The sequence below is a fragment of the Seriola lalandi genome, unplaced genomic scaffold (genome assembly GCF_002814215.2).
Source record: "Seriola lalandi dorsalis isolate HSWRI2012SDOR001 ecotype SW California unplaced genomic scaffold, Sedor1 jcf7180002054795, whole genome shotgun sequence".
In the NCBI taxonomy this organism is placed as follows: Eukaryota; Metazoa; Chordata; class Actinopteri; order Carangiformes; family Carangidae; genus Seriola; species Seriola lalandi.
In genome coordinates, this window is record NW_019525348.1 from 2,416,465 (window position 1) to 2,429,861 (window position 13,397).

A 13,397-nucleotide genomic window follows, 5' to 3' on the forward strand; every position below is an offset into this window, starting at 1 on the left:
TCTTCCGCACCAAACTCACCCAACCATGCCTTTACGGACCTGGCTTTGTTCACTGGAGCACAGTCATGCTGGAACAGAAAAGGGCCTTCCCCAAACTGTTCCCACAAAGTTGGAAACATAGAATTGTCCAAATTGTCTTGGCAAGCTGATGCATTAAGATTTCCCTTCACTGGAACTAAGGGGCTTAGGCCAAACCCTGAAAAAACAACCCCATAGCATTATCCACCAAACTTTACAGTTGGTACAATGCAGTCAGGCAGGTAACGTTCTCCTCTCAGACTGCCAGATAGAGAAGCGTAATTCGTCACTCCACAGAACACGTTTCCACTGCTCCAGAGTCCAGTGGCGGCGTGCTTTACACCACTCCATCCGACGCTTGGCATTGTGCTTGGTGATGTAAGGCTTGCATGCAGCTGCTCGGCCATGGAAACCCATGCCATGGAGCTCCCGCCGCACGGTTTCTGTGCTGATGTTAATGCCAGAGGAGGTTTGGAACTCTGCAGTTTTTGAGTCAGACTTTTACGTACTATGCGCCTCAGCACTCGGCGCCTCTGCCCTGTAACTTTACGTGGTCTGCCACTTTGTGGCTGAGTTGCTGTGGATCCTAAACACTTCCACTTTGCAATAATACCACTCACAGTTGATTGTGGAATATCTAGGAGGGAAGATATTTCACGAACTGGCTTGTTGCAACGGTGGCGTCCTATTACAGTACCACACTCGAATTCAGTGAGCTCTTCAGAACGACCCATTCTTTCACAAATGTTTGTAAAGGCAGACTGCATGTCTAGGTGATGATTGACCTGTGGCAATGGCACTGAATGAAACACCTGAATTCAGTGATTAAGAGGTGTGGCCCAATACTTTTGTCCATATAGTGTATCTCTGTTGAGATACACCAAACTTTTGAGATACACTATATGGAAATAATTTTGCTCAGGACTTAACTCACTGATCATTTCATTGTGATACATTTTCAATTCCTGAGAATTAAAGGAGTAAAGACAGAAGATTATCTTGCACTGGACTTTGTGTATGAGAATATAAAGTTAACATGCTGGATATCTGACAGATTTAATGGACTCCAGTGTTGAAATCCTTTCATAAAGAGTGATGCATATTAGCAAAGGACTGTGGAAACACAGAGGAGCTGTGTGTCTTTGTAACTCATGCAGTTAGTCAGTGTCAATAATGTAGCATTAGCATCCTTGAAAACCTTTCCTAACACACTCATTGTGTTCTTGTGCAAACATCCTTATGTCATGACTGCACAGGGAATTTCCAGACATCTGCTCACTGTGTGTAACAGTTTTGTGTTTTGTCTGTGTTTGTGTTTGTGTTTGTGTGTGTGTGTGGTGCACATTTTTGCAGTCATGTGCATCTTCATACCTGCATGACCACTTTGTATTTACTTGTTCTGGTGATATCATGAAGGACTCCACAGTAAACCAGAGGGTAGCTTTCAGAAAAATAAACTGTAACTATTCAAATTCTCAACACCTGTTGTTGAACTTTGCTGGAAATGGGGGAAGCTGCGTTCAAAATTAGGTGGAATTACCTGTGAACTCACACCTGGTTCAAGTTAAGTGGTAAATGCAGCAAAGTGTCTTTTGGGTATCACTGGAAGAGAGAAGAAGTCAGACTGATGACACAGCAAGTAGGAAACATTGCACATGAAGAAGATGATGTGACTTGATTTGGTTGTAAGTTTGCTTCTGGTTTCTCCTAGAGCCTGTGTGAGATATATCGTCAGAGAGATTCTGCAGATTCACGGACTAAGGATCCACAGCTAATGTCAATGCTAACATGCTTACGATGCCAATGCTAACACACTGATGTTCAGCAGGTATACTGTTTACCATGTCCAATTAGCTTGTTAGCATGCTGTCAATGGTTAATTTGCACTAAACACAAAGTGCAGCTGAGGCTGAATGTCATTAGTTTTGCAGGTATTTGGCCAAAAACCAAACTAAAGTTTTGACCAGATGATGATGGCGCGACATGAAAACCACCAGAGTCATTAGGACACAGCCTGGGAACCATTTAATGTCTGTACAAAATGTTATGCCGATCCATGTTGCAGATGTTGAGATATTTCATTGGGTAAGTGAACATTTTGACCTGCTTGTGGTGCAGGATGAAAAGTCAGAGCATCGTCAGCGTTTCTATACAATAACTGCTGAGATATTTCAGTCTGCACCAAAGTGACCATAATTTCTCCATATATAATAATAGCAATGTAAAGAAAATAAACAGCTTTGTCCTTATGTAAACACTGCATTTATGATTTCCACAGTACTCATAGTATAAGACATGGTACACACACAGAGACACACACCTCACTCAGACAAGAAACCAGCTCAGACAGGCTCCTCATATCGGTGCAATGTGTCTATTTATATCACTACAGCAGCTCTTAGACACTGAGCTCAGATTCCACTGAAGAAAGGTTGGTTCAGTTCTGTCGATGACATCCAGCTGTATGACAAATGACAGTCGAGGTGTTTGAGCTGACATACTACACCCTTTATTGAAAGCCAGTTATGATACAAAACACTTCCTTAAAAATAACTTAAAAACCATGTATATATTTATATATGTGTTATCTTATCGGTTGAGTCTCTTTGGGGCATCGTCGAGCCAAAGGAGGTTCTGATATCTTCAAAGGTGGTGTTTTCTGGTGGTTGAAATCTTCGTCTTTCCAAGCTCCAGGTTCTTATGTCGTGGTTAAAGTCCAAGACATATTCATATGGAGCTGCATATAATCAAGGGGCAAACTGAAAAAAAAAAAAAAAGCTGCCATACAAATATTACTCAGAGGCAGAGCTGCTCTGAAGGCAGAAATAATCTCATTAGTTGAGTTACAGAAGTGACACTACACATCAACATCCCCCCAAAATACTGAGGGCCCGATATAACTGTACAGAATAACCCTTGGTAAAGCTGTAAGTATATTATTATCTGACTCTATTTGCCCCTTGAATACAGTGGCAAGAAAAAGTAAGAGAAGCATTTAAAATTACCTGCACTTATGTATAAATTTGTATTAACATATAATCAGTTCTTCATCTAAGTTACAGTTATGAACAAACACAATATATATTAACTAATAACATACAAATCACCGTGTGGTTCTTGTCCGTATTGAAAACATCATTCAAGCATTCACAGTGTAGCTGGAAAAAGTAGTGAACCTCTCGGCTAATGGCATCAAAACGCTAGTTGGAGTCAGGTGTCAATGAAACCAGATTTGAGGTGTGGGTTAGAGAAACTTTCACTTATAAAAACACTATAACAATATATATATAATAAACACATTTTGAATTTGCTGTTCACAAGAAACATCTGCTGATGTGAGCCACACACAAAATAGATCTCAGAAGATTTAGAATCTAGAATTGTTGATTTGCATGAAGCTGAAGGGTTAAAAAGGGTTTGGATATTCATCAGTCCCATGTTTTCACAAACTGTCAACTGTCTAAAACATCATCCAAAAGGTGAAGCAGGGTGGGGGGAGCATCATGATCTGGAGCTTTGCTGCCTCTTGGCCGGAACAGCTCAACATCATCCAGGGGAAAATTAATTCCCAACTTGATCAAGGTGTCCTACAGGATTGATGTCTGGGTGTGTGTCCACCTGCTGAAGCTCAGGAGAAGCTGTGATGCAGCAGGACAATGGCCCTAAAGTAAATCTACTACAGAATGACTTCAAATGAAGAAAATCCACCTTCTTGAGTGGCCCACTCAGAGCCCAGAGATTCATCCAATACGTTCTAATACATAACTCAGACATCCTAATATGTCTGAGCTGAAGTAGTGCTGTAGGAAGAATAGTCCAAAATTGCTCCTGAACATTGTGCAGGTCTGATCAGCATCAGCGTGTTTGAGGTTATTCCTGCTAAAGGAGGATCGACCACTAATTAAATCCAAAGGTTGGCTTGCTTTTTCCACCAGCACTGTGAATGTTAAATGGGTGTGGTTCAATAAAGACACAAGATGTTGTAATTGTGTGTTATTATCTTAAGCACATTGGTTTTGTCTACACTTGTGAAGGAGATGAAGATCAGGTCAGATTTTATGACAGAAAACCAGGTGTCTCCAAAGGGATAGTTTCCTGGTCTCCACAGTCTGATGATGTTCCTAACAATAAAACATACTGCTGGTGATGATGCTTGTGATCATGATAAATGCTGAAGCGTTAATGGTTGTGTTGATGTCACAGACTTTTTTAACTGCAGCAACGTTTCTGCATGATGGATGATCAAAGTTTGAAAACGACGAGCAAAAAAGAATAAGACAAGTAAAATATGGATATCTAATCTGGACTGAGTGGGAGCTTTTTGATGCTCTCCGCCATAAAGCTCATTCACTATTCCCAACACTTATGAACCATCATCATTTTGTGCCGTTACTGACAGGTGTAGTCAGGTGTACACAGGTATATTAACATTCAGCAAAGCAAAAAAAAACATGTATATGATATAGACACTATATTTTTCATTCCATTATGAAAATTGCTGAGGCCAGTGTATAGTGAGTTCTTTTGGTTTGTTCTCCTTTAATATTAAAACAAAAATTAAGTCAGATAATCAAATAAAATGACAGAACCTGTCAGCTGAGCAAACACAGCTCTCCTTAAGCTATTGACCTCTTAATAACACCGTTTTAAATACACACATATACAGATGAATTAGCAGGCTAACAACCGACCTTGATGAACCAGTCTGATTTGATTTTAGTGGCCTTCAGGGGAGCTGCAGCTTTAAGGCACTTGGGCATTAGCATAACCTACCTATGTACTGAAAATAGCCTTAATCCATCATCATGAATTCCATGTCAAGTGTTAGTGAAAGTCACTACCGTTACCACCTCCATATTGCTTTCCAGGTAGGTTCATTGGCTCAGTACTTACGCTTTATAACATTTCTATTTCCAGAGTAGCTCTGCCTCAACACATGTTACTAACACTACAGACTGTTGGACCGTGTAACAGGAGCCTCTATAGTGACGGGTGTCAACTGAGTGGAGAGCGCGAGGTGCTGCTGGACATACGTTCACCCTCTCAGACCTCCAGGAGACTCTGAGGCCGCTCGGACGCTTGTGGGGGGTCAGGCTGGAGGCGACAGATGGGCTTGTTGCACATGGGGCACACTCTGCGGATTTCTAACCATTTTAGCAAACACCTGGGAAGAGTGGACAGATGAGAGACATATTACCACGCCTTTTTTTACAAGCAAGACAAAGTTTGTAAAACAGGGCTGATGAGACAGGCGTTAGTAGAAATATCAGTCAGAAAGAAAAAGTAAACCAGCCTGAAAGCCCTGCTGTCAATGTCACACCTACGCTGCAGAGCCGAAACAGGTCTCAGTTGCATAAAGCATGCTCATGTTCAAACATGTCGGGACATATGTTGTCAGGAATTTGCTCGTCATTTTCTGGAGGGCAGCTGGAAAAAACGTGCATTTCACAGCCTCTCTGACTCCTTCTGCTGCTGACTTGAAGGAAGAAATCCACCATTAAGTGGAATTTATGAGTCATTCCTCTGAAGTGGTTAGTTGAGATTTGAAGTCTTCACCAAAATGTTAAGAAATCAAGGCCAGAATAAGATATTGTGGATTTAGGAAGGTGGAGCCACTGACAATGGATTTGCAGACACATTGGCTGTTCCTAAAGTGTTGTTCCACATGATTTCAGTTGAAGATTGTTTGCATCCACAGTCTCAAACACAGTGTATGAGTCAGTACAATTAGCTGCGCGGTTACCGGATTGTGAAACAGCTAAACAAATGAATCAAGTCTGGAGGTTTTTCATTTGACTGTGACTTTTAAATACAGCCGTGCATGTTCACAAATACGGGGTCAGCTGCTCAACCTCATGAAAGTTTTTATGACCAAGCGAAGGCTGTAGAACTTACTTCTTGTGAAAAGCATGGGAACATGGACACACTCCGAGCTCGTCCCTGGTGCGAAACTCCTCTAAACACACTGCACATGTTTGCTGAAACAGGGAAACGACACGTTATGAAATCAGTTGAAAACAGTTCTCACTCATGAACTACTACTGTGTATTTCTATTTTAAAATAATCACCAACATAAGTGTCCATGGCTGCACTGCAATAATTAGATCACTGACGTAACCTCTTATTTATAATAATAACCTAAAATAGCCTATATATTACCAATTTTAAAAAATATCCTGTTTTTGCATCTGGTTTTCAAGAAAAAAATTTATGATGACTATTCAAATGTGACACTACAACAAAAAGAAAGTAAAATGATTTTTCAAAAATGTAATAGTTGTTGTTATAGAGAGCTCGAAGCTCCCAGAGTTTGTTGTTAGCTTGAGTAGTTCCCCTGTTGTGTTCTTTTCTTTTCTTTTCTTTTCTTTTCTTTTCTTTTCTTTTCTTTTCTTTTCTTTTCTTTTCTTTTCTTTTCTTTAAGTTGTTGTATTTTCTTATTTTTGCAAAAACCTGGTCACCATTACTATGAGGCCATATCATATCAGGTGTAGCTAGTTGCTGTAGCTAGCCAATCACAAAGCAGTAGCTAACAGGTAAAAGTTATTTCAGAAACAAACACCTGGAACTAAAATAAAGAAACATGACTTCAAACTGACATTTTTCACTGAAAAATATTTGCCTGGCTCTTTATAACTCAAAACTGTGGTTTTCAAAAAGCGAGGACCTTTTCCTGGTTAAACCCACCTTTAGAAATAAACTAAATAAAATACAGTGACTTAAAAGGAATGTCATCCACATCATTTCCCGTCCAGGTTTGGGAAAGGCTTAGGTGGAGCTATAATATTTGGTTGAGTAGTTTTCCTCTGAACTTCACACATGCAACACTTTTACAGTACAGTAGAAATATATACATATACGCACTTCTCTGTTTTTTAAGAAAATTGCACATTCACTGACTTGTTTCAGCAGTAAATTTGTTGCTGATGTGTTTTCCACATCCTTTTTTTGTCCCATTAGCCAGGTAGCTTGGGTCAGTTATTCTTCTTTCAACTGTTTTATATTAGTGTTTAACTCATCCCATTCACTCTGTATTCAACTTACACCAAGAAGGCTCAGTTTCTTCCCCGCTCCTTTCAAAACAACCTGTTGACAGGAAAGGATTTATCACACAATGCATATTCAAATTCAACAGACAAATAAGCAAATGACACAGTCTGAATTATTATTACTAGTCAAACTGGAAATGGTTTTAACATATTACCTCATTGTACCCATACTGTTCTCTTGCCCCTTGTCGTCTCAGTCTGTAAAGCACAAAAAAACAAAAAACAAACTTGTCATAAAAAATTCTATAATGTGCCTGGTGGCTCCTTATCTGTCTTCATCGGGACATGTCTCATCACGCTGTCTGAATCAGCTGAGGGCCTGGAATTCACACAATACCAAAGTCAAGTAACAGCCTGTGCATCTACGCAGAGCAGATCTATAATACTTTCAGGAATATCTCCTTAAGATTCTTGTTGATCATATGCTGTCGATAAGACATATTCTCATCAGTCCATCTACACTTTCATTCAACAAACATAGCCTTACTTTTTGTCCTTTAGTATCACAGATATAGCTTTAAAAACACACACAAACACACACACAATCAAAAACCACCTAAATTAAATCAAATCAAACTCCGGACTCAGATCACTAACTACAGTCTTAGCTGATGCTCTTTAACCCGATACCTGGCTGTAAACCCAGCCTCACATACTGTACTCTCTCGGCCCAAATGTAGATCGCTCAATTATCAAACATCCTCTGTAAGGGTTAAACAGGTCTTTCCAAAACTTCTGGAAGTCAGCAACAGCACACTGACCCAATCCCAGCCTGTCTGCAATAGCCTTAAGCAGCGCTCACTTGAACCTTTGTGATTTGTCAAACAGCAGACAAGGCACTACTGTATGCATTTCCATGTAATACAATGAGAGGATTCTGCATTGACAGATGACCTGAATCAACTGAGTGCACTTCATTCCAATAAAACCCAGTCTGTTTAGACTTTTAAGAGGATTCCTCAGAGCACACAAGAGGCCATCTGCTAAAGCACACAGTCGGCTAATAAGGTTTGTACATGTGAAACTGGCCCAGGATACAACTACCCCATGTGAAAACCAAACGAAACCAAATGATGCCAACTGGCCAGTCTGGCTGTGGATGACTTGTTCTCTCACTGCTGAAAATGGAGACCGCTGACTTAGGTTTTGTCCTGTGAGGGTAGAAAATATATTCCACCAGCGACTGGAGGGTGTAAACCTGCCTTTGGTTGTAGGCCTATACCCATGGCTACTAAAACACAGGTGAAGTTAAAAATGAAGAAGAAGAATATTTAGTAAAAGCTGAGGCATAAATATTATTGATTATTATAGAATGTAAATAGAATGTGGACCTGTTCCTCGTAGTCTCATCTCTGTTCTCAGTTTTTTTACAGTTTGTAATCCAATGACCACACCAATATGTTTTCAAGTTAGGGATTAATAATATTGTATCTTACAAGTATTTTTCTTATAATAGTGCTTTTTAATTCTTCTTTTGAAATCAGAACTCTTCATACTTAAGAAAACCATTTTTTATTTTGATGGCCTCTTCCTTTTTCTGTGTTTGGGAAGCTGTTAGTATGGAAATACAATTTTCTCATTTACAACGTTGATGTTCTTGTTATATAGCAAAATAAAAATAAAACTCAGGTGCAGGTAAAGTCATATGTCATACGCTGAAGTCAGTTTAAAGTCACACAGCCTTTTGATACTAGCACAAGTATTTTGCATGGAAAGGTGTAATGGGTAATAGTTCACAGCTCTCTTTCTCTCCTGCTCTACAGGTAAAAGCAATAGTTATACTGTACGCAAGAAGTTCAGATTTGCTCTCTCAGTGTTGTTGAGATAAAAAATACAGAACATCAGTAACTAATGCAAAAGCAGAGACAGAATGAAGAAGAAAGATTTACAAGATTTCATTAGGAAATCCTGAAAAGCACTACAGGTTATAGGTTAATGGTAGGTGACACACAGGGTGAGGCAGACTTCCTCCATTCAGAGGTGGAGGAATTTGTCTGAACGATTTTAAGGAACATGCTAATACTGGTCCAGTACAGCGGCCTGACACTTCCTGTACAGGAGCTCTACCTCAGCCCTGTCTGTTGTGTTGTACCTGAACAGGTAGCAGCAGAAGATGAGGCTGAGCATGAGGATGAAGAGGCCAATGCCCAGGATGATGATGTAGATGTTGAGCGGCAGGTGGAAGAGCTCTTCAGATGTCATCTTGCAGTAAGGGTTGGCGTCCTGCAGTCCAAGGTCACACAGACACCCTGAGAGGACAGGACACATGAACAAGATGACACAGAATGGAAAAAGGAAATCCTATGAATGCAGGAAAAACAGCATGGTTTGGCTGCAAGGGTTACACCAGTCCCATCACAGTATCACAGATGATCGTCATAATAAGAAAATGTAATGTGAAACAGTCATTCTGAACTATCCGTTGCATATGTATTTACAACAGAAGAAATTTAAACTTCCAACAGAAATCACAACATATTAACAAATTCAACAATGAATACAACTTGTATTTAAACTGCATCATGTCATAATGTAATTTTCATGAAGGGTTGGTATTGGTCAGTGTGTCTAATCCAACTTAACGTTTCCTCACACAAAGAACAAGGCAGTCATGAATATAGCCTACTGTTGCTAATAATGCAAACACACACTCGTGTTTTCAATTGCATGTTGAAAATGTGAGATAATGTAATTTTTTATACATGAAAAGAAACAGTGAACAAAGCCCCTGTCAGATAATTCAACATTACATTTAGACGCTCAGCAGAAATCACGTATGAATGAATGCGTCTTCACACACTGTCTCTTCGCATGTCAGCATAGACAGTTTGAAAATGTGGGTGAGTTATTCTTTCTGAATGATCTGATCATTTAACTTTTTCTTTTCTGTCTTGGTTTCCTCACAGATGGGGGCACTCACATTGTGAAGACAAACTCACACACCAGAAAGTTACAGTAGTGGCCCACAACTGTGACATTTTTATTTTAGGCTCACATCTTCACTTATAAGGTTAGGGCTAGGTCTAGGTTTAGGTTACAGAATGGGGTTAAAGCTGCACTGATCAGAATATTCACAATGGATCAAACGTGTGATAGAACACAACATAACATGCAAAGAATGATCAGGCAGCCCACCTCAGCTCTGCAGGACGTCTGAGCATCTTTAAGCCCATTGTAATATAGCTTGTGTCTGCAGGATGTGTCACTAAACAGACATGAAACGGACTGGAGAACAGGTCATCCATAAAGGCTTTTCATTGTAGGTATATTGTGGATATTTTCTGTGATCTTTGTGTCACCGTGGTGAGAGACCAGCTCACTCAGCTCCGTCAGAGCCTTGCTACTGTGTTTCCATGGCCCACACAGGTCTTCATGACAAACATATCCCATCATACATCACCCTGTCTAGCAATCCTAGACTTTGCCTGCGTCCACCTCCCGTGGTGAGGATGTGGGGTCGGCGCATGTGTGTGTGGACGTATCTGTGTAACTTGTAAGGGCCTGGCACAGAGGCTCTGCACTTGTATCTGTTAAGCCTCTTGTTTCAAACTGCAATGTAATACTGCTTACACTGTAGAGATTCTTGACCTGCACAAAGTTTTTGAACTTGGGTGAAAGTTGAGATATGAGTGCATGTATAGAGGTGGTGTGTAGTAACAGTTATGAACCCAACTTCTAATTTTGTTTTACATGAGAAGTGAGTGAGAAATAGGGAGAAAACTGTGTTCAGGAAATAGCATTTGGCTATTTATTTTCTTATTAAAGTGCAATGTTTTAAGGGTTGCAAAATATATATGGCATAAATCCATATTAATCAGGGTAAAACTGAGTTAAGCTACAAAAAACAGGGTCTATTAAGGGCAGATTTTTGTTTCTACTGGTGTTCACTATCCTCATGATGCTCACTGGCTTTCCCACAAGAGAGTCCTTACACATATTTACAAAATTCATAGATTACACAGCAAAAGCACCTATCCACACTGCAAAGCACTTTCATGTGAACTTTTACAAGCATCCTTGCGTCACACAGGAATGTGTTCCACTTGCTTCTTGGCCTAAGACTAGTTACTCACTGGAGTTTGGCCTCAGAGAGAAAGAAGTGCAGTCAGCCCAAGGGGCTCTTAACATGGCACTTTTCATTCCATGCGACGCATGTCAGCCTCAAACTGCAGGAGTTCACTCGTTCTTGAGGTCAAGTGCCACAGCTTATACTGTGACGGTGACCTCCGGGTTCAAAAGTCATCCTCTAATGGACAAGGTTCACGGCAGTATAGGGTGTAGTCTCAGTGCACAGTGGGGGTGTTTGGGGAGGTTTGACGGGGACATTTGGCTAAAGAAACAAGCAGCTGTAATCTTAGCACGATGTTAGTGAATCATTGATAGTGGAGCACTAAAAGGTAGGCCACTGTGCAAATGCTTGCAGCGTGTACAGGATTGTACCTGAACACTGTTAAACAGGAAAAGTAGCTTTGGTTTTATGTGTTTTGTCTGGGGAAAAAATGGTCCTCCCTTCAGAGGATATTGGTATTGAAAACAATAAACACATGAGATGTTATGTTATCATGGTTTTTATAGGTCATGTTGTATAAACTTTCATATAGGATTGAGTTGAGCCAGGTATTCATACTGTAAATCCCTTTGTAAGTTGTACAAAACACCTTAAGTTTTCTTCTCAAGAATACTAAGTTCTTAGTATTAATCTAGTTTTAAACTGGTGCTTTACCACATTTAGAAATTAAGAAATTTGTTAGCTTGCAAAGACTACTGATTTCAGACCTAGTTTTTTAAATATTAAGAAATATGTGTTTCACAATCAGTAGTATTCCTGCAAAGAGTTGGAAATATCTGAATATGCTAGGCTAACCGATGCTATTTAGTCATATAGCTAATGCTAGTGTAACATTATGTGGCTCATGTACAGGTATATTAAACTGCATTTTGATCCAGTTACTTCCTTTACTCTAAAACTTCAAAAGGTCAGATATTAGCAAGCTAAAGTGAGTTTTGTCAGTTAGCTTAGCATTAGTTCTGCTTAGTAAGTTAGTGGCTGTAACTATTAAGTAAAAGCTAATCTCTACATTAGAACTGGTTTCTGTTGTTTTTTCTGTTGTGTGTTGTGTAAAATTTAATTTAGTAAACACTTATTTAGTTTTAACTTGGAGGAGTTTGAACTTACAAAAAGCCTGTGCAAATGTCACTTACCGTAACACCATTGGACAGAATGCATCAAATGTGCAGATGCTCAGATGGCAAAGCCAGAAAGTTGTAGAGGTCACAAACTCTGGTTTCCGCAACTTCTCTGAAGTTTGTTTCTGGAAATGAAAAGGATCAGTTGTGGCTTTTCAGTTCAGACCAGTCCTGATAGTTGGCAGAGAGGATGGGCACTGAGTTCAATCCTTGTGGTCATGAGTAAGCAGTACTGATGAGAGACTTCCAGTTCCTCAAGAAGACATCAGCCAAACAAGCAGCTGCTCAACTGAACAGTGATTATTCAGCCAGCAGCGATGACTTGCTATCAAAGAATACCATACAAACATCCACTTTAATTGACATTAAGACTCCGGTAAATGTGTTAGAGAAATAAATCAAAATATTCCTCTGTCTTCGCTCTGCATGACAAAGAAAAAGTCTTGGAGGTAAACTGTGAGCGTTGTGGATAAAAAGACACCAATGTCAGGGACAATATGAGGAAATATACATCAAATCCCTTCCAGCACTCTGTTATGAACCTGTGGCCGAGCACACTCTCTGCTTTCTTGCTTTGTCTCCTCTTCAAAACATTGTCACAAGGCTCTCCCTCCCTTCCTTCTTCTTTTCTCTCCTGTCTTCCTTTCTTCTCTTCTCCTCTTTTTCAGATCTCCACGTCGCTTTCCTCCTCTCTGGCTGTGAAAACCTGCCGTGGCCAATTATGGAGAGACAAAGGGAAGGACATGGATGGGTTCCCCGGCAGCACAGCCAGCCAACCAGGCAGCAAGGCAGGCAGGCAGGCAGGCAGGCAGGCAGGCAGGCAGGCAGGCAGGCAGGCAGGCAGGCAGGCAGCCTCAGCAGTGCTCCTGTGGAAAGCAGCTCCTCATCTCTTCCCCTGCCTTCCTGCTCTGAACACAGGACACAGGGAGGTATAAAACACAGGAAAACAATGCAGCCAATGTTGACTCAGACCCAGGCTCTCCTCTCTTCTCCTCTATTTTCCTCTCCTCCTATTTTCTTCTCACATTCACTCTCCTCCTTTCCCCTTCCTCGTCCCTCTTCTCCACTTCTCGTCTTCAGCTCTCAGTTTGTAAACAGATCCCTGCTCATGTGATTCGCTGTCTGCATCACAGCTCTGCCCCCCC

The 13,397-nt window shown here is 40.5% G+C and overlaps 1 protein-coding gene across 1 annotated transcript; it reads right to left on the reverse strand.

The window, feature by feature from the left end:
• Positions 1–2,504: 2,504 nt before the first annotated feature.
• LOC111669505 (RING finger protein 122) lies at positions 2,505–13,351 on the reverse strand. Its single transcript, XM_023425832.2, has 6 exons — positions 12,268–13,351; positions 9,158–9,314; positions 7,221–7,263; positions 7,061–7,102; positions 5,914–5,996; positions 2,505–5,182 (listed from the first exon to the last, which is right to left on the reverse strand). Exons 1-6 carry the CDS (start codon positions 12,290–12,292, stop codon positions 5,062–5,064), a joined length of 471 nt encoding a protein of 156 aa, XP_023281600.1. The 5' UTR covers positions 12,293–13,351; the 3' UTR covers positions 2,505–5,061.
• Positions 13,352–13,397: the final 46 nt, after the last annotated feature.